This window comes from Xiphophorus hellerii, chromosome 11, assembly GCF_003331165.1.
Source record: "Xiphophorus hellerii strain 12219 chromosome 11, Xiphophorus_hellerii-4.1, whole genome shotgun sequence".
Lineage (NCBI taxonomy): Eukaryota > Metazoa > Chordata > Actinopteri > Cyprinodontiformes > Poeciliidae > Xiphophorus > Xiphophorus hellerii.
In genome coordinates this window covers 19,054,391-19,074,989 of record NC_045682.1, presented here as the reverse complement: position 1 = coordinate 19,074,989, position 20,599 = coordinate 19,054,391, and the positions used below count along the sequence as shown (strand labels likewise).

Genomic DNA, 20,599 nt, shown 5'->3' with positions numbered 1-20,599 from the left:
TGATTTTATTTGATAGTTAATTGACAGGAAAGTGGGTAACGAGAGAAAGGGGAATCGAACCTGCGACTAAGGCTATGTGGGTTGTGTTTAACCCATGCGTCACCACAGCACACCCCATTGTTGTAATTTTTAAAGAAAACCATTTTCTAACTGTTTTTGCATTTTAAAGTTAAGAAAAACATGAAATATTTGTGGAAAAAGAGGGTGGATCCATCAGAGGGGTGGGGTGGGAAGCCCACAGTTTAAAATTTATTTACAAAAAATAAACCTAAAACAATATTACTTGTATTTTTAAAGTAATTCTGTCGTGGAAAGTCAATTTCTCGCATTCATGAAAAAAAGCAGGTAGAAGCAGCATTTGTTATTAAAGCTGCAGTTTGTCACTTAATTATTATTTTACATATTTGTTGAAACTGTCACTATGCCAATGCTTATGGTATGAGACACATAATCTGTGGAAAGAATGAGCTCCTCTGCATTTTACCAGTGCTGCCAGTACTAAGTTGAAACAAACAATCAGGAGGCGGGTCTTAGCGCTGGCAATCACAATCTCTTGTGGCAGATAAATGGTTTTCCTGTAATGTTAAGTTGTTTCTCCTCCATCAGCACATTTAGCAGCAAGTATATAAGCTTGATTGACAGAATTTGGACCCTCCTCCTGGCTCTGATTGGTTGTTTTTGGTCAGGGACGTTGCATTTCTTTAGACAGCAATAATAGCTCAGGGAGGAGCTGGAGGAGATCAGTCTTTTCACAGGTTATTTGTCTGTTTTAATGGTGACAGTTTTAATAAACAAGTAAAAAACCTATTCTTTCAAACAGTTACATACAGCAACTTTACATCTACATTTAAAACATCTTTGTAATTACGGTTTTAATCTGTAACATGACACATGTAAAATTTTCTCATTGCAATGTGACAAAATGGGAAGCTATTCAAGACAAATGAAAGTCTTCACAAGGCGCTGTAGTAGTCAGAATCTGCAGTATTGTTAATTTGCAGCCATAATTTCTCAGAGCTGAACTGGGGTGTGATTTTATAGCTGTGGGACGTAAAGGGAACTCAGATCTGTGATCAAACTCTTGAAAGTTCAAGAGCCTTTTTACAGCCTAGTAGGCCATATATTATTCTCCTATTTTTCTTTAACACACTCTCTTGGAAGCTGTTCCTTCTTGTGGCTTTGGGAAATCAGGTTCCCTCAGAGTAAATCTTGCTCGATATTTACAGCTCTGGACTGGGACTACTTTTCAACATCATCAACATAATCGTTGATTATGTAATGTTTTAAGCACTCTAAACAGAAACGCTGTCTAAAAGGTGTCTAGACCAAGGTTGTTGTGGCTTAACTAAAACCGGAAAACATTTTTCATTAACTGGATTAAACCAAAACGGTAATTAATGGAGGGAAAAGTACAACTACCTGGAGCTACATTGGCCTTTTGAACTGATGTGAAATAGATTTTACTTTTCTCCGATACAAGCAGTTTACGTCAGCTGACTGCAAATTACGGTACTGCACATTCCTCCTGACGGCACTTACATTAGTCCGCAAAATGGCGACAGCAAAAGTTGGAGGGAAAACACCAGTCAGTTGGTTGTTTGACAGTAATCGAATACTTTTTAAAAAAAATGGTATTGAGTACTCATTACTCAATCAACATACACATAAACACAATAAAACATCAACCAAAGGATTAAAAAAAACAACTAAACAATATCTAATAATAACTAACAGAAGCTAGCAAGTGTGTTCTTACTGAATTAAGCAAATGAAAAGTCACAGTGAAACTAAAACTAACATGAAAAACCAAAAACTCTTAGAACCCTGGTCCAAATGAAAGATAAAAATAAACTAAAACAAAGACAATGTTCCACATCTGGATAGAGATCAATATTCTCTTGATTTTGATCAATTCCTTCTGTCTGTAAGTGGCTGAAATTGATCCTGTGATCTCGGGTGTGCGGATGGCAGTTTCTCCTTCTCTCTTCTTTAACTACATGTCACACTGATGGAGAACACGGAGTGGTTAAAGGACTGTCGGGCACTGATTTAACAGGAGCAACGAGCTTTAGAGAGCCCTGATTTGATTTTGGTCAGACTGAGTTGTGGGAGGAGCTCTGGGGCGTTGTGACACCGCTCCGTGTTGGCTTCTCTGCTTTCCTATCGGCTGCAGAACAGCAATTTCTGTCAGAGCCAGATGGGACAATCAAGTGAAATCCTCTCCATCTTTCACTTTTCTTCCGGCATCTGCTTGGTCCTGTGTGACAAAAGAAAAATTTTTAAAAAGTCGAGCCTGGGTCTTGCGATGAGCTATCTATTAAACTGACATCATCGGCGACTCGGGTAATTGCTTCACACGTCCCATTTGATTCCACTACAGATGGACTGACTGACAAGACGGGTCCAGTCATCCCACAGTGACTCATCCTGTCCAAAATGACGGAGCAGCAAACACTTCACTTGCCTGGATGTGGTGGCGGCGGTGATAATGATGCTGATGATGATGAGTGTGCGCTCGTTTCAAAATAAAACGTCGCCTTAGGGGAGGAAATAGTAAATGAATAGTGACAAGTGTAAAAAGTGGGTTGTCAGATGTTGTGAGGTTCAGTCACATATATTATCACAGTGTAAAAGTTCAGTTTAATTCTGAATGTTTTGAGAGATGAGAAAGGATCCTTGTTGTTGTCCCAGAGGTTATTGCGGCAAATGATAATATTGTTGTTTTGAGACCATTTTCAAGTAATATAACGGCATAATAGTGCAAGTACAACCTCTCATAGATCAGTACACTAACAAATGTTTCTCTCTGGAACTGGAAGACATTTTAAATATTGAAAATTAATACACAAAATATCTGAAAACAACAAAGAAAATGCACACTGAAGTCTCTGTAATCAAAATTATCCTTGGGGGGACAAAAGAGGGGCTAGTTGAGACCAATGCATCAAACTGAAGGTATATTTTTTGTCATTCAGCAAATGGAAACACCAAAGAATGGGTTAATGAAGACAAAATAGAAATATAATTGTGTGCTCTAGAGGGAGCTAACATTAGGTGTAATGTAATATGAAATTCTTTAATCATAAATTCATCTGCTGTCGTCTGCTGATCTGAGATCAAGTCAGGGTTGGAAACCCAGAGATGCAATTTCTCTCTCTCCACCAAGGCATATAGTCTTTCTAGATATTAGATATTAGATGTTGGATATATATATATATATTTGGATTTTGAGGTCACATTTGGGAGAGAATATCTGTGTTATTTTATAAACCACTGAATGGCTTAGCACCATAACACATTAAAAACCTGTTGTTGTACCAACTCTCCAGACCTCTCAGGTCTTCTGGTTCTGTTCTGCTCTGCATCCCTAGAACCAGAACCAAACATGGAGACGCAGCATTCAGTTTCTACGCTCCTCTAAATTATTCCAGAAAACTGAGAAACAGCCGAAACACAGACTTCCTCTAAATCAAGGCTAAAACTCACCTGTGTAGAGTGGCCTTTGATGAGTAGTAAATGGAACATTGGTCAACATATTTGACGTATATTTGGTTGCTGATTTTGATTTGACAAAATTTTATGTTTATTTCTCATTTCATAATTGATGGCTGTATGATGTTTTTGTGGTGTAAAGCACTTTGAACTGCCTTGTTGCTGAAATGTGATATGCAAATAAACTTGACTTGACAATATGCAACATTAATAATCACCCATGAAACACAGCCTCTATACAAGATAACATGTAACTGATTGATTTTTTAAAGAGGGTTATTTAACTACGTATATAAGTACTAACTAGAAAAAAGAAGCAAGTTATAAAAAGGAATGCACATAAATACCAAGATAGAGGGAAATACGATGTGTTTATTCTAGATTGAATATTTACCAAAAATGTCCTGTTTAGTCAAAACCTCAGATTGCATGTTTTAAAATATCAAACTAGACTGGTCGACAGGTCGCTTCGACAGTCTGAGGATGAAACTGGTTGTGAGTTTTGAACAGGAAGTAGGGGAACAAGTTGGGGGCGTGCTGTGGTGGCGCAGGGGGTTAGCACATTTGGAGGCCTTAGACCCGCGGACGTCACGGGTTCGACTCCCGGTCCCGACGACCTTTGCCGCATGTCCTCCTTCAAAAATGGCGTCGGCTCAGCTGGCTGCCTGCAGACGCAGCTCCTGTCGTGTGTGTGTTAATCTGTGTATAAAAAATTCTTGCTGTAACTGCGAAATAATTTCCCTGCTGGGATGAATAAAGTAATTCTTCTTCTTCAATGCTGAGTTCGAACGGTTTGTTTCTTTTTTGACCAAAAACAAAAGCATTTACACTTTTCTGTAGATTTGACTAAAGTATATGTTTATCACTTTCCAGCTGTGGGTCTGAAACTATCCAGAGAACAGCCTCCTCTCCATGACAACATGTTAAGCTCTGGTCTATGAACACTGTGGACTGGATTACGGATGAGAGCCAGTCCCCGTGGAGTTTAACCCACACTGAGCACTAGCTTGACTTTGAACCGGCGCAACGGCTGTTTAGTTCAGGTAGTAATTTCAACACGCAGCCTGTAGCAACCTGAGCACCACCATGACACCCCAATGCCTCCCTAAAAAGGGTTGATAGATTAATATGGAATTGGCCCAAATCGCATGTCAGTCTCTCTCACGCACAGTCTCCTAAAAAATGCGAATATTTTCAGGCATCCTGCTGTTTTGTTAATGAGTGTCGACAGAATGGAGTGTGAGAAGAATAACTGGATGTAAGCCTGGTCTGTATTACAGAGGGAACGGTTTTGTCTGCTATCGGGAGATGAAACGCGAAACTCTCAGCTGGTGAAGACATTAACACAGAGGCCAGTTTCACATTTCCAAACGCTCCTCCACATGAATAAAAACCTAATAAAAATGTAGCCTTCATCTCCGAATATTTTTACACCTGCATGTTTTGGAGAAGAAAAAAAAAGGGCGTTCCAGCTTTTGTGGAAGCTGTGGGGAAGAAAAGCAACCTCATCTTCCACCAACGTAAAGCTGGAATAATCAGCCACCATCGTCCGTGGAAACACTAAAGGAAGAAAATACAAAAGTTGCTCAGATTTTTGAAAAACAAAATGAATCTTTTTGCTATTGGTAGCTATCGTTTGATAACATGGAAATACTGATCTTTTGATTCTTTATTCTAGATTTGGTTCTGATTTGCTCATTTTGTGGATTTAGTTCATAGTTTTTTTTGTTTTTTGTTTTGAGGCATTGTAAGTTTGGACGGTGGTTGGATGCTGTGCAACTAAAATGATTTTTGCTCTTAACAGTAACAGATTATGATGCATAAACGTGACAACAAGTTATTGTTTTTTCCTAAAGAACTTTGGATTGCACAAGCAAAGACAAACCACTTTATCATTTAAAATGTTTTCTCTGCTCTTCAGTTTCTACTGGAAACATTTAATTAAGTTTAGCTAAATTTAAAAGCTGGATGATTTCTTCCTTCTTTTTTTTCTTTTTCAAAAGGAAACATCCTCCACCAGTTTAATTCTCAACTTTCTGTCCATCTATCCATTTATTTTCAGCCGGATAATTGCACAGACAAACAGCGTGCTGCCAGTCCTTCCTGACGCTCTGAAAGTAATTATCTCCTTAGTGCTTCAGTGAAAGCGCTGTGCCATTTAAAGTACCATTTGAGAATTCCTATTATTATATTAGAATTAAAAATACAGAGTTAATATAACAAGCACATTAGTCCAGACTCCCCTGACGTAAAACATTCCTCCTCTTGTCTCGAGCTTGACAGCCAGCGTGGCATCCTGTTGTGCCAGACTGTGAAATGATGACTTTGTCAGTGATGTGTGGAGCTCCCCGACCCCCAAACGGGGGGGAGATGAAGGAGAGACGGCAGACGAGGGGAGAGGTTTATTAATGATGAAAGCGGCTGGATAGGGACCACTTGCTACTTGGGCTGCTTGTCAGGTACAGCTGCTTCGGACTTAGGGGTGACTCACTTCACCATTATCTCCTTGATACAAAGTCAGTGGCAGCAGCAGCAGCAGCTATTTTGTCTGCCTGTCTTCAACACCGGCGCCAGAGCTCTGTTGAAAGGCTGGCTGATTTTTAAAGCTCCTTCCCGAAGAAAAAAGGAGATTCTGGCCACATCTTTTATGCAGAATTAATTCAGAAACAATGGATTGTTTCCAAGTATAAAGGGATATGCCCAGTGACACGCCCAGAAAATTTCCATAGAGGTTGCCAGACTGGATTTTAGGGTGGCCCAAAAAAAACCCATATATATTTAATACATAAAGTTGGTAAATACATACCAATTTTTATGAATTTATCGGGGGCAGAGGCTGCACCATGGCAGGTTTTAAGTTCAGTCTTTGACTCTAAAATCAATCATTTTTTCCATTAAGCACATTTATCTTCGAAATGCCAAATTCTGCAATTTTACCGTTATTGGATTCACTCACTGTGCGCTGCGAAAGCACAAAATCTTTTCGTCTAGTTTTTAGTTCATATATTTTAGTTCACTTGTTTAAAGTAAAAACATTCTTGAGTATAGATAAAGGTTCAACTGGCAGATTTTTTTATTTTTTAAGACATTTTTTTTATGTGTTTTAAGTGAATGTAGGGCTTTTTAAAACATCTTTTTTCAAGAATTATTGACTTAAAACGTGTGCATATCTTTCTTGTAGGTTTAAAGTAGTTTTGTTTTACTTGAAGTCTACTGAAATACATGAAGTAGAAATTGGACAAAAAGACTTGGTGAGAGTTTGTGTTTTTGTAGCGTGAATCCCTGGTATCCCAAAAAAAACCTTAGAAATTACTTTCTAACTTGCTTTGATTTCTTTAGATCACGATGTGTTGCATTTTCACATCTTCTAGCCTACTTCATGCTGTCAAGCAGGTTCTGTTGATGTAATCTTTTGATTACGCAGGTATGGCAGGATTCAGGCCAAGGCCTGCCGATGGCAGGTGACATTATCTTTTATTTTTAACAGTTTGTTAGGACATCTCTTTATTTTGAGAAACAAAATTCCTGTTTGAAAACTGCCCAGTTTAGGTTATTCTTGTCTGATGTAATTTGTTCGATGATCTAAAACAAACAAACAAAAAAAATAACTGAAGAAGCTGTTGAAAGAGGAAATAGTTTGTTTCACTACTGTGTGTTTCTCGTTCCTCGGAGAGCGTCAAGAGAAAGTCTGTTTATTTGCTTGAGAGGCCATGGCTCATTTTCCTCATGCAAATGAAGGCTGCAGGCAAAAGAGGAAGGCAAATGCTATCGGCCGGCCGGCAGTCCTGAGTGGAAAATGTTGTGTGGCTGGTGCTCGGACCAGCACAGTCCCCCAGTGTGCGCCAGAGACGGGAAAAGAGTGGGTGGGGTTTTCCTTTTGTCAGAAGAGCTCTGACGTTTCAGGGTTTCTCTCTTTATGTCCGACTCAAAGACTTCAGTCAGTCCTGAGAAACACTGACAACCCCCCTCACAGCGCCGTTCCACACTGCTGGAGGCGATTTCATCAACTGGATCGCTATTTTAGTGACGTGTAGTTCTTGATTCTTCATTGCAGTTCTGAGTCAGCAAGAGATAAAGACTGTCCAAAGTGATGTGGGGTGGGGACTTGTTCCCGTTTGGCTTCCGGGAACTTCAGGGAGCCAGGTACCATCCTCAGGACAGCAGTTCTGAAAGTTACATAAGCTCCAGAAATAAGTACTCCACTTTTCCTGCTGTGAGAGAAGAGGCCAGCTGTGAGCAAGGACAGATCTGGAGCATGATGTTCCTTTGTGCATATGAGGTCCCAGTCTAGCACCGGTGATCTCCAACTGAAGACCCTTTTTTTTTTTTTTTAAAGTCCGCATGCGGTGAGGAAATAGTGCTGCAGTAACCTCACATCCAGGATAAGGAGAGGGAAAGAAAATCTGGAGCACGTTTTTTAAAAAATTTTTTACTATTACTTCCAATTGGTTGGATAAATCTTCTGAATCTGCAGAACTACTTGGCCTCTGCTACTACAGTGAAAAACAATTATACAGGAATGAATGCAATAATCAAATCATTAGTTGAGTCAGTTCTAGTTTGCGGTTGTAAACTGGTTTACAGTTGTGCAACCAGGTGATGTCACCTTTTTAAAAATAAATGATTTAGTTTTCTTCTCTTACTGGGTTGTTTTTAAATACATGAATTGTGCAGGAGATGCTGAGCTGCAAAAACAGAAGTATTTTTGGTCTAGTTCCTGGTCCAAATAACTTGGTACATTTGAAATAAGACAAAACTAACATACAAGTAAATTTTTAGCAAGAAGTGGGAGCTTGTTTTTAAGTTTTTAATAGTTTCTAATATTCTTTGATTGGCTGTGGATTTTATGCCATGTGGTGGAAAAATTGTTTCCATTTTTCTACTTGCGGCAGAATTGAATGATCATTTCACATCGCAGTCCAGGCTGGGGACCAAAAATCTTCCTAATCGCCGGGATTCAGCCTTGGTCCTCATTTCTCAGCGGCTGCTTTTCAACATCACTGCAGACAACAGCGGACCAGACAAGGACGTTCTTGGCAAAACTCCTTGAGGAACTGGCAGAATCACAAGGACGGAGAGAGCTCAGCTGTCAGAGTTGCAAATGTTCTTGTTTACCTCCTATTGTGCACCTTGCGATCCATTTCACTTCCCAGCAAGCACTGCCAGGTCTTGTTTAGTTTACAGTGAAGATTCCTCAGCTTTGTTCTGTGAATATGATTTGCGTCTTGAACTGCTTTTGAAATACTTAATGCACTGCTGATATTCACTCTCAACATGTTGTACTTTGGCAGATTTTTAGGTGTAAGTGAAATTTATACGTTTTTACGGCCTTAGTTGCTAACATTAGCATTGCTAATAGAAGAAAAAGCTTACGGCCCAGCTGAATTAGTCACAAGTAGATGCTAAATGGCTTGTCCTTCTATAGAGCTTTATCTCCAAATCACTGAAGCTACATTGTAGCTAGAGCAAACTGCTAACGCCAGAGCCGCCGTTGCTACAGACGACTTCAAATTCCATGTGTGGATTTGCTTCCATGTGTGTTGTTCAACAGTGGTAGAGGTGATGCAGTATTTTCAGCCAATGAATGTTAAGGTTCATTGTTGCCACGTGGTTGAGTCACTTCTGTTCCTCTTGGTCTCTCGTGTGCCGTGAGATTCAAGCTGTGGTTGTAGCTAAGAAATGCCCTCACTCTTTGAAAGAGGAAGAACTACATGTACAATTACACCAAACAGTTCTTAAAGTTGTATTTCAGGTTTTATTTTTGCTGTAACTGGTGAATGAAAATATCAGCAGCTGACCGGTCCATTGTAGGGCTGAACATAGAATCGAGACAGAACAATATGGATGCAATAAGTAACATCTGTGGGTGGATTTAAAGTTGCCAGTTAACTTAGGATTTCTGCGAGAGGAGGTCAGGATTTCTGAAGAGAACCTGGATGTGGAAACAACATTGTTTTAAGCTACTTATCTGTGTTACAGTACAAGTTAGAAATTCCTAATATACAAGTTATATACTAAGAACTGTTCTATGAGTTCCAGCTTGCCTTAGTTCTTTGCAGCATTGGTTTGAAAAACAAAGTTCTTCATACGCATTCTGTTCTGTTAACCTACGAACAACGTAAGTTTGTAGTTGGCTTGCAATAGATTTCATAAAGTCAATGGCTTTGTAGCAATCGCTGTTCCAAGGTAAGCATGAGGCAACTGTTGAAAGAAATTCTTTCCTTTTAACAAGAACAGAACCAAAACTTAGCATGATCTCTTCTCTTTGTTCGTATTCAGTGTAAGAAAAATCCGATAAAGGCTAAAGACATATACTTTGATAAATTAATGGGGACAATCATAGAATTCCATCATTTTGTGTTACATTTGTTGAATGAAACAATAAAAGTTTGCACAACTGAGCTGGTATTAGTAAGTAGGTATTTTGAAAGAAAATCAAAAAACTGAAAATAGGTATCAGTCATCGAGAGCCTCATTGGTTCTTCTTTACCCAAAATATTATTCAGTCAAATGAAGAACCAATGAGGTGAAAAGGTGAAGGAAACCAGCTGTTTAACTACTTAGTAGAAGTAGTAAAAGTAAAGAAAAAAGATCACTGCTTATAACAATTCTTAACTCAAACATTTCATGACTCGCATCTTGCTACTGCTAGCTTAGCATTAGCGTGTTTCCTCTTTGCTTTGGTATGACTTGTTGATAATCCAGCTACTAACATCTTTCAGTGCAGTTTGAGTGAATTATGTCTGTTTAACTCATAGCTAAGTTGCGCTCCTGCCTCATAAAACTTGCTATGGGTTTTTGAACGCCATGAAATTTAACAGCTAGTGTTTCAGCTGCTCTCTGCCCACCTGTGGACTTCTGCACAGACATTCTCTCTTTCACTTTGAATATGATGGGTGAAAAACAAATAGATTGTTATAGAAAAACCCCCAGTCTTATAGTAAGATCAATAAACAATGCCTGGTGTAGAAATACAGTTTTGGAAGCCGTGCAAACAAGAATAGGTTGAGATTGAATTTCGCCAGGGACAAAATAGTGAACTGAAATATTCTTACTGATATTTACCAATTTTGATCATTTCTGACAAATAAGTAGTATATTGTGTATCGTTTTAAACAGCATTTTTTTATCCATTTGTGTATAAGTAGTCTTCTGTGTCTTTTCTTATCTTAAGTGATTACACTCTGTCTATTTCTCACTGATTCCTCAGAATTGTTTTCAAACTCTGGTGTGCTTCTTTTTCTTTTTTTTTAAATGAGAGCTTAACTCTAACCCTCACTTTTTTTTCCTTTAAAAAAACAGCCTCGTGTTTGATTTAAGCATTTCAATTGGAAATCAAGCCGACTTTGGTGACTTTGTTACGATAATCCTAGCAGCGATGGCCTCAGGGCTGCCTTGAAGGCTTGTGTAAAAACTAGTGCGCTTGTAACTGGCACTACTGGGTACGGCTACACTGGCAAAAAAACAAAACAACATTACCTCCTGTCTATTTCTGAGCTCCTTTCCATGACCTCATTTGAAAATGCAATGAGGTTAAGGAATGATGGAAAGAGAAAATCATTTTGACTGCAGTCCAATCACTCTCAAGATGAGTAAGCAAAGCCAGACCAAAGATTGCATGAGACCTCACCTCAACTAACGCTTCATTCTTATGTTATTCACGTTACATATTCAGAAATATGTAACGATGTAATTTACCCATCTTGAGTTACTTCTTATACATGCATACTCCAACTAGAACTTGATCTAGTTGGAGTATCAACTGTCAGTTCATAACTGACAGTTTTCAGTATTTGCTTGTCAGAAACTTACAAAAAAAAAGTAGCATTGTTGCCTTGCAGCAAGATGGTCCTGGGTTCGATTCCCGGCCCGGCGTCTTTCTGCATGGAGTTTGCATGTTCTCCCTGTGCATGCATGGGTTCTCTCCGGGTATTCCAGCTTCCTCCCACAGTCCAAAAACATGACTGTCAGGTTAATTGGTCTCTCTAAATTCTCCCTAGGTGTGAGTGTGTGTGTGCATGGTTGTGTGTCCTGTATGTCTCTGTGTTGCCCTGTGACAGACTAGCGACCTGTCCAGGGTGACCCCCGCCTCTCGCCTGGAACGTAGCTGGAGATAGGCACCAGCAACCCTCCCGACACCAATAGGGACAAGGGTGAACAGAAAATGGATGGATTGATGGATGTCAGAAACACCAATTAAATTGTCTTGACCTTCCAAATAAAACTGCGTCCAATTGCTGTGCTCCAGAGATAAGCACTACAACAAATAAGTACGTGAACGCCACAGCCTTCATCATTTACTTATCACTGTGTACTGAATAAATAATTTAAAGTGAAGAATGTAAGGGACGAGCAAAACAAGTGTTGACTTACTAGTAACCCATAAAATGTATGAATAGTAAATACAAAATCACATAGTGACGATTACGTAGTGATGACAGTGCAGAGGTCTGCGATCAGGCTTTTTATATCCTCATAATAACTCTGGTAGGTGTTAATATTTCCTCTCTAAAGATGAAACTCAAATCCAAACAGTTAAACGCTTTACGTTATTGTTTGTAATGTTTATCATTTTTTGCACTGTAAGGGAGTGTGTCACTGTTTTTTCCCCCGCTTTAAGTCTCTGATGATAGCAGTGGTCCTTGTGGATGCACACGGAGATGACTGGGATTTGAATCCAGAACCTTCCTGCTGCAAGGCAACATGGCTACTAACTGCCAAAACAATATAAAAAAATAAAAATAAATAAATACATCTCAGCATTTTTAATTTTAGGATTTGGGATGTTCAAACATTTCTTGAAAGAGCAAATCAAGATAATGTTCCAAATCCTAAAAGTTCAAGTGTGTATTGATGACCTAAGTTCTCTCCCACTCGCTGGTTTTGCACCAAAGTCCAACTTTAGTTGTTTAGGACGTCCTGCATTTTAGTTAAAGCTCTCTGCTTTGCACCATCTTTTGGGACTCTATCAGTTTGAATGTGCCTTGTTCCAAATGTTTCTTTAAATTTGACGCAGCATTTTTTTAAACTTAGATAGTTTGATAGGTTGTAAGACTATTATTATACCCACAGTGTATATGCACTGTGGGTATATGTTGATTTCATACAAAAACAGTTGACTGTAAAAAAATAAAAATAAAAATTATAACTGACAGTTTACAATAAATATTAATCCATATTAGTTTATATAAACCTAAAAATATGAAAAGTTATTCATTTTCACGTGTTGCTTGTCATTTAATCAAAGATATTGCAATGTGAAAGTCAGCAATCAGCTGGTAAGTCTACTCTTTATCATCTATTATATTCGATATTGTCATTTCTGTCAGAGATGACGATGTCAACAGACCTGATATTGTCATCTTTAGCTGACACAAACTCAAAATGCAGCCTGTATTTTCAGCTAGAAATCGCATCACTTCTCTCTCCACTGTTTACACTTGGGCCGCCAGATTTAACTCCCTGAGGAACTTAAAATAGCTTTTTAATCAAGTAAAACAACAAAAATAGTAACACAAAGCGATTCTGATGAGTAACTTTAGTTATGACCGGAGTCTTAATGCCACGCTAAGAAAATAAAATTAGAACGAGAAAGTTATAAAGTTACAAAAGTAAAATCACAATATCACAATATATTACCAGAATGAAGTGATATTTCGACCTTATTCTCGTAAACTTTATTTTCCTAACGTTATTCTTACTTGTAGTATTCTGACTTCATTTTTGTAATTTTATGACTTTATTCTAGTAATTTAATTTTTTTATTTTATACTGTGCAGTAAAATTAGTCGGTTAGAGTCACTAAGCAACGCCTTACTGTTGCTAACTTATTTGTTAGCGGTGCATTGATGGGGGGCAGTTTCAACTTGGTAAAACGGCCCCAAAAAACCTGGGATTCGCCTCTGCTCGAAGGACAACTGGAGGTTGTTGAATTCACAGCCATATAACTGAGCGCTTCTCCCGCAGCAAGAACTAATCTGGCTCAGGCTGTGCGGGGTTTTTTCCTTTTCTTTTTTTTTTCTTTTTTTTTTTAGCCTGTCTGTATTGAAGCAGCTGCAGCAGGCAGCGGCACCCTGCGCCCAGGTAGACGCAGCCAATAGGAGCGCAGGAGGGAGGGCTGAGCGGCGAAGAGGCGGTCTGCGGCGCTGCAGCCACAGCACACCTTCAGATGGAGATGAAGTAACATCGGTGACACAGCTACAGAAGGACGACAGCGACCGAACCGCGGATTCCGGACGTGTACTTTTTTTTTTCTTCCACCTTCTCGCTCTCCCTTCAGGTTTGGGGAGGGGGACAAAACAGGTGACTGAGCCACATCGACCGGCCGGGAGGGTCCACCCGGTGAAAGCGTAAAAAAAAAAAAAAAAAAAAAAAAAATTAGCGTGATCAACCTCGCGCACCTTACTACTTCCAACTACATGCATTTGGACCTGAACATCTGAAGCCTCGTCCAACCAAGATGGAAAATGCGCACACTAAGTCTGCGAGCGAAGTTTTAGAGAACTTCAGCGTGAACGAAATCACCGGACTGACCCTGGAGCAGGTCCACGCCAGTCTGCAGAAATATGGACCGAACGGTAAGTTTTTACACCTACACTAACCCGCTCTTTCCTCCGCTCTGCCTCTCTAGAGCTCGTGTCGATTCCTCCGCCAGGAAATCCCTCAGCCGACGTTATATTTTCAAGCTGAGGCAGGTAGTGCGGGTAAAAAAAAAGAAAAGAAAGGCAAAGAAAACATAAAAAAAAATGAATAAAACACAATTTCTCCCTCTAGCACTTATACAAGCTGGACATTCAGTGAAGCACTCAGGTCTGTGTTTGAAATCCTCCAGCGTGCAGCGCACTGGTTAAACTTGAGATCTCCTCCAGTCAGTGTCTGGTCATACCGGATCCCCATCATCTCAAGCTTCCATCTCGTCGTGGAGGACGTGCCCCCACTCCTCCGTCACCCAGGCCCCCCCACCCCGGGGCCCGCATCTCGTCGGTGGGTACAGCTGCTGCGTCCGACAACGCAGGCTGGGATCAGGAAGTGCCGAGCAGGCTGCCTCGGGCTTCCTGGAAGACTTAAATGAAATGCATCAGATGATGAAACAGGCGATCCTGAACAACCTGTTTTCACTTTCAACAGTTGCTCTGCACATGTTTCCAGTTCACATTGTACCACAAAAGGTTGGAGGGGAGAGGGAGAAGGGTGATAAATGCCCCACTGTCTACTCCCAGGTCCTTAATAATAATAATAATAATAATAATAGTAATAAAGTAGCTGTGTAGGTAAATGGATTCTGTTTAGTCACAGCCCCTCATCATCCTGAACACCATGCTGGTGTTTGATGCATTTTTGGACTCCAAACTGACATCAACACACCTTTATGTCCCCCGCCTGTCATTTGCATGTGTGGCCAAGCCGTGGAGCAGAGTGGCACATTGTGCAGGGGCTGAACACTAGCCCTTTTGTTGCGAGTCGGCCTCCTCTCTAACCCCAGGGGCTTGTGATGACTTCATGGAAAAAAAAAAGCAACGTCTTGCCACAGATAACATCTCTTTCGCTTTTAGCTGTGAACTTCCTGCCTTGTGCGAGCGCGTTGCAGGCAAACACTGTAAGGGGGGGAAGGAATACCCCGCTTGTTCCCTTTCAGGTACATGTGCGAGCCAAAGCGAGTTTAAAAACAGCATTAGTGTGGCTTGGATTTGTTTTTTTCCAGTTTTACTTCTGGTTGTTACGCTGATGTTTGACTGCTCAATGCCTCCCTTCCCTCTGCTGGTAAACCGCAGGGCTTTGTTGATGAAGCGAGGTGAGCATCTGTTCACAGCAGTTTGCAGGGAGTGAGTGGCATGTTGGGAACTCCTGAAGACTATGCTGTCACCATAATTGGATTCTCTTGCAGCAATAACTATAAAGTGAAAATGCCACAGTTTCACAGTGTGATGGAATTTACTCAAAAATGTGTCGGTACTGGAAGTGACAGGCTCCTTTACAGCCCGGACAAACCACCCCCTTGCAATGCTGGCTCAAAGTTGTTCAACTTTGAAGTCAAACACGTTGTCCATCCGTCACCATAGCAGCAGCACTGTTGTCTTTTTATAACGGATCGATTTTGCATTCGACTTGACTGAAGTTAACTAGTCGGTAAACGCTAAATGAGTAGTTCACTTTCGTAAAAATTGGGTTTTGTTGAAAGCTTTTGAGCAGTTAATACCCTACCATAACTCCCTAAACATTTTTATTTATATATATATCATGGCTGACGCTATTGGCTAATCGGAGCAAAAGCAAGAGCTCAATGGACTTCTCCTGTCTTTAATAAATGAATAACTGGAATCTCTAAAAGTGCATCGTGCTTTTTTTCAGACTTGCCATGTGACATTTTAAGTCCTCCAGAGGTCCACTGCTGACCTGTGGCAAACTTCTTTTTTTTTTATACCAGGAAACTAGCACAATTTGTTCCTGTCCCTGCTAATCCTGAAAGGTATAATTTCTTCAAATCGGGGGGGGGAAGAGATAGAACACTGTATTCCATTAAAACAATCACTTTTTTTATCTTGTGATCATTAGCTGACTCTGCACTTTAAAAAAAAATCTGCTTTGTGTGTGGTGCAATCTTTGAAAGTGAGTATTCTTATTTAGCGTGGTCTGTGTCATTACGTGTGATATTAGAGGGATGTTTAGTTTCCACAACACAACTGGAAATTAGAGACGCATCGATCATTCTTTTCTTTTGCCGATTCCAATACCTGTTCTCTGTGAGGTGTTATCTGCCGATTAAAATTTTTGACCAATTCAGAGTTTTTACGTGAAGGATTGCACCACATAAAATAAGTATATAACCCTTTAATGATGTCTACCAAGTAGATAGTTTTGAAACCAAGAACAAATAAAGGGATTGCAACTACTACGTTTTTATTTCGTGAAGCACAACAAAAAAGTGTGTTGAAGAATGAAGTGAAAATGGTGAACGTTTTTAGTTTTGGTGCACTGAATAGAAATACGTTTTACATTCTGTGGCCATCTGATTGGTCATGCATCGTCCAATTTCGCGATGTATGAGAGGTGAAGTGCAACAGCCTTCTTTTAGCCACCTGACCAGCAGTGCACAGCAACATGTTTTTTGAATGAGGGGGGATTGCTTGATTACTTGATGCTCCATGCTGAAAGAGAAAACGTTGCTCACTCCAACACTTCCTTTCGAAACTCCGTAAAAGGATTTTGAACTGCAGGATCGTGAATTTTTAGCCGTTTTGTAGCTGATGACGTTAAAAACACACAAACCGCACCGAGATGAGCAGTAGAGGAGAAAAGTAGCTGTACTCTTCCTCAGCCTTGGAGAAGGTTTCCTTGCTGCCTCTCTGTATTCGGGGATGGATGAGGGATTTTCCTCCTTGGCCGCGGTCTGGAAGCGGTTAGCTGTCTCGTTAAGCGGGCTCTCATAGCTCTCATCATCACATCTTGCCTCCTTACCTCTGAAGGTAAAGCAAAGGCTGAAATGAAGTTTCGTGTGCTTCCTTTTTGTCAGATTTTCCACTCCAAGAAGACAGATCGCAACATCTTTTTCACATTTATCAGCTTTTGGTGTGTTTTTATTTCCCCTCCCTCCATGTGATGCTGTTGAAAGATGTTTAGACGCCGTTGCTCTGTGGGTTCATGTCGGTGCTTTCCTTTGTTGTGACAGTGAGGCCCCCTCAATCCACCCATCTTCAAACGCACAATGAGATTTTTTCCCTATGATATTGGAAAATGATATTAGCCACAACATCATCCGGCCTTTTATTCACATTCACGCTTACAGTTAATGCTTCGCTAGGAGCTTCCCTGCTCTCAGTGTCATTCGTTCAAAGAGGCGTTTAGCTAATTCTGCTAAATGCAGAATTAGCGTTTAGCAGAAACGCTAATTCTGCCGGGGTGTACAAGCGCCTCGTTTTACCAGACACTTTAGCATCTTCATTGAGAAATGGCTGCTTCTGATGTAGTAGAGAGGGAAGGCAGCCTCTCACTTACACACACTGATTCACACACTTTGTTTCGCTGCAGGAAGGAGGCTTTGTGGTGTGTGATTGTGTTCTGTGTACCCACAGCCCTTATTTCAAGGGTGCGCTGTTCATTTTCGAAGCGCTTCAGTAAAAAGGAATATGGCCCCCTTGAGAAATCAGCCTTTTTTGTCCTGAACTTGGCAGCGGGTCTCCTGACGGCCGTCCTTAAATGATTGCGACGCTCAGATGAGTGGAGAATTCCCTAATAGAGGTTCCTGCAACCCGGCTTCAGTTCTTCACACGGCTGAATGTTATTGCACCAGAGAGGAGTGTTTGTCATTATTATATATTATATTATTATATATTATATATCGTAATTTCCTCCCTCTCAGCGTCGCTGTGCATGGCTGAGGAGTTATGAAGATTTTGGAGTGTTGTAAAAATTCAACTGGACCCTTCCACTGGAAGACCGATTGTACAACACAGTCGGGTCAGGCACATTGTGCCGTGATAGAAGCTCTTCTAGTAGGCATGGAGCGATTGCCGGGCGGTAGATAACAGTTTCTAACGTTTTAAGTCAACACATGAGGTACCTGAGAAAGCGCCGGGGTAACCGGAGCTGACTGTAATGCAGCGCTGACCCTCCCCCACCTGTTGCTGCATACTGCTGGTCAGCTAGCTGGCGACACAAACGGTTTGGAAATGTTTCCAAACATCATGTAGAGTCACGATGTGAAGACTAAAGGAGCTCCTCCCATTAACGAGGCAGCGTTCATCTACTGGTACCAAGGTTTGTGAAACTGGTTTCAAAGTCGCAAATATGTTCCTTCCTACCGTTTCTATGGTTTAAAGTCAGTTTAATGAGATGCAAATATGACTTTTTCTGGTTTTGTTCCAGTTACAAGAACTGTGAACAATCATTGTGTGTAAATAAAAGGGGCGCCACCTATTATTCTCATTAAAGTAGAGCTGTTTCACTTAAACAGTGACTAAGTTTAGCAGGTGTTTGTTTTAGCTTTTTGATGGTCTGTATGTATTATAATCAAGAGTTGGGTGTAGTTGTGATGGTTATAATTGGAATTGTCAATATGTTATATAATTTTAGCCAGAGATGTAATGATTAGATTATTGTGTCCAACTTCCAATCTCTGGTTTTGCTCGAGATAAATACCCAATTTATAATAATAAGTAGGAAATAAGTGCTGTGGACAAATGTGGAACACCTTATCTTATATTTAATTTGTTCTAAAACACCACATTGACAATTTAAACCAAAGGGGAGTGAAATTAAATACAGAGTCCCCTGAGTATGCTAATACTGAAGCTAACAGCAGACTAGCTAACGGTAGTGAGTCAATACTCACATAAACCCAGTTGTAGAATTTTTAAATGGTTTAGTAAACTAAAAAAATAATATATTATGCACATCTTTTTCTCATGAACTGCAGAAATGCTTAGACATATTTTAGACATTACAGCTACTTTGCGAAGAGCTCTTACTTCCTATGACGTTTTTTGAAATCCCTGAAACTAGTTAACTTGAGTTAGCTGTTTGGTCCCTGTATTTCTCCTTTGCTGACTAGGAAGCTTACAGCTGTTTAGTTTAGTTTCTTTTTTTTTTAAAGGGGTCAAGACGTACTGGTAAACATTTACATGTAAATACATGAGATTATAACCCAGGTGCTAATTTTCACCTCTGGTCACATTGACAGGTTTAGTAGCCAGGTCACACCAGAAGTTGTTCTGAATCAGTAACACTCACCTATGGTGTGTTTACTGATTGGGAAAAAGAAGGAATTTTTGAGCTTCCTATTAGTGAACCACCAATCAAGTAACAAAATAAATAAATAAATAAATAATTGTCCTGATTTCTTTGTGCATTTAAAGTTTTAGCAGTAATGGGCATGATGATTTTTTTTTTTTGCTTTTTTAAAATCAACTTGATAATGTTATGCATTTTAGTTCAGTTTTTTTTTCTGTAAATATAATTTAACTGCAGTGTTTTTCTCAGGTTACTGTTCTGTGAAACTTAGGCCGTTGCCTAACTTTCAGCCGCATCAAAACGTCATGAAGACAAACTTTCAAACTTTTGCACCCACTGGAAGGCTGCGCTGTACCGCCACCAAGTCTCTGCTTGCATCAATTTAAAGTCTTCTCAGATGTCATTTTGATATTGTTTAGGCCTGTTTTCTCATCATGGACTGTAGGTTGAAGTCTCCCTGCTTCACTTCTGAAATGTTACAGGACTCTGCATGCTTTAGCTTCTGCCACAAATAATAACTACAACTTCCTCTAGTAGCCTGGCGGGATCTCTGTCATGATGTCGTTTCTCTTCCTGTTCTGCAACTCAACATCAGTGCGGTCTGACTTTATCGCTCTCAAGTTTGAACTACGAGATACGTTGTGCCGCTTCCTGCTGCTCCTCCTCCTCCTCCTTCACAGCAGAGCGACTGCAAATTGCTTCTGACCGCGAGGCTGTCAGCTGCTAAAAGAAAAAGAAAAGGTGTCCAGTGGAGCTGGTGAAACAGCGTTAACAGTGTTGGCACTTTGTGGGCTGAGAAGGGACAGTTAGGGTTAGAGAAAACTAAACCTGAAGCTCTTTGCAGGGGGTTGAGTCACTTCCCTCTTCTAGTGGGCTCTTGTGTGTATTTGGCTTCAGAAGGAGCTGTGATCCTGTTTTAGCTTGTCACTTCTTCCCTCCCACCTCTGCATCTGTCATAGCCTTATGCTGTTGATGATGACGATGTTGAGTCAGAGTCCGGTCTTCTGCAGAGAAAAAGTATGACGGGGTGTTTTATTCAACCTGGCTGTTTTTAGGTTTTTGTGCAGATCGATGAGCTCTGGGAGAAAATGTTTTGGGTATGTTTAGAGCCAGATGGTATATATGAATGTTTCCAAAATAAAGCGTCGGGCGAGCTTAGCATGCAGATGGAAACCGTGCGAACTGACGTGTGATGTTCTGGTTTTATTTATTATTTTTTTCTCTTAATTGGACATCGCTGGAGCTCTGCAGCACAGATGGTCCCACAGATGAAACCTGCCTGTGTCTCATTTATTCTCAGTCATTGCATTTACTTATTTATTTATTTATTTTGTTCAGTTTGTTCAGAAATGCATGCAAAGTTATTCACATCCCTTGATGT

At 40.2% G+C, this 20,599-nt stretch overlaps 1 protein-coding gene across 2 annotated transcripts in view; it reads left to right on the top strand.

Moving 5' to 3' along the window:
* The first annotated feature begins 13,646 nt into the window (after window positions 1-13,646).
* Window positions 13,647-20,599, top strand: part of atp2a3 (ATPase sarcoplasmic/endoplasmic reticulum Ca2+ transporting 3) — a 53,887-nt gene continuing 46,934 nt past the window's right edge. For both annotated transcript variants that reach the window (XM_032575879.1, XM_032575880.1), the window contains exon 1: window positions 13,647-14,069. In XM_032575879.1, coding sequence (XP_032431770.1) covers window positions 13,952-14,069 — 118 coding nt within the window. In that variant the 5' untranslated portion in view covers window positions 13,647-13,951. The remainder of the gene's footprint in view (window positions 14,070-20,599) is intronic.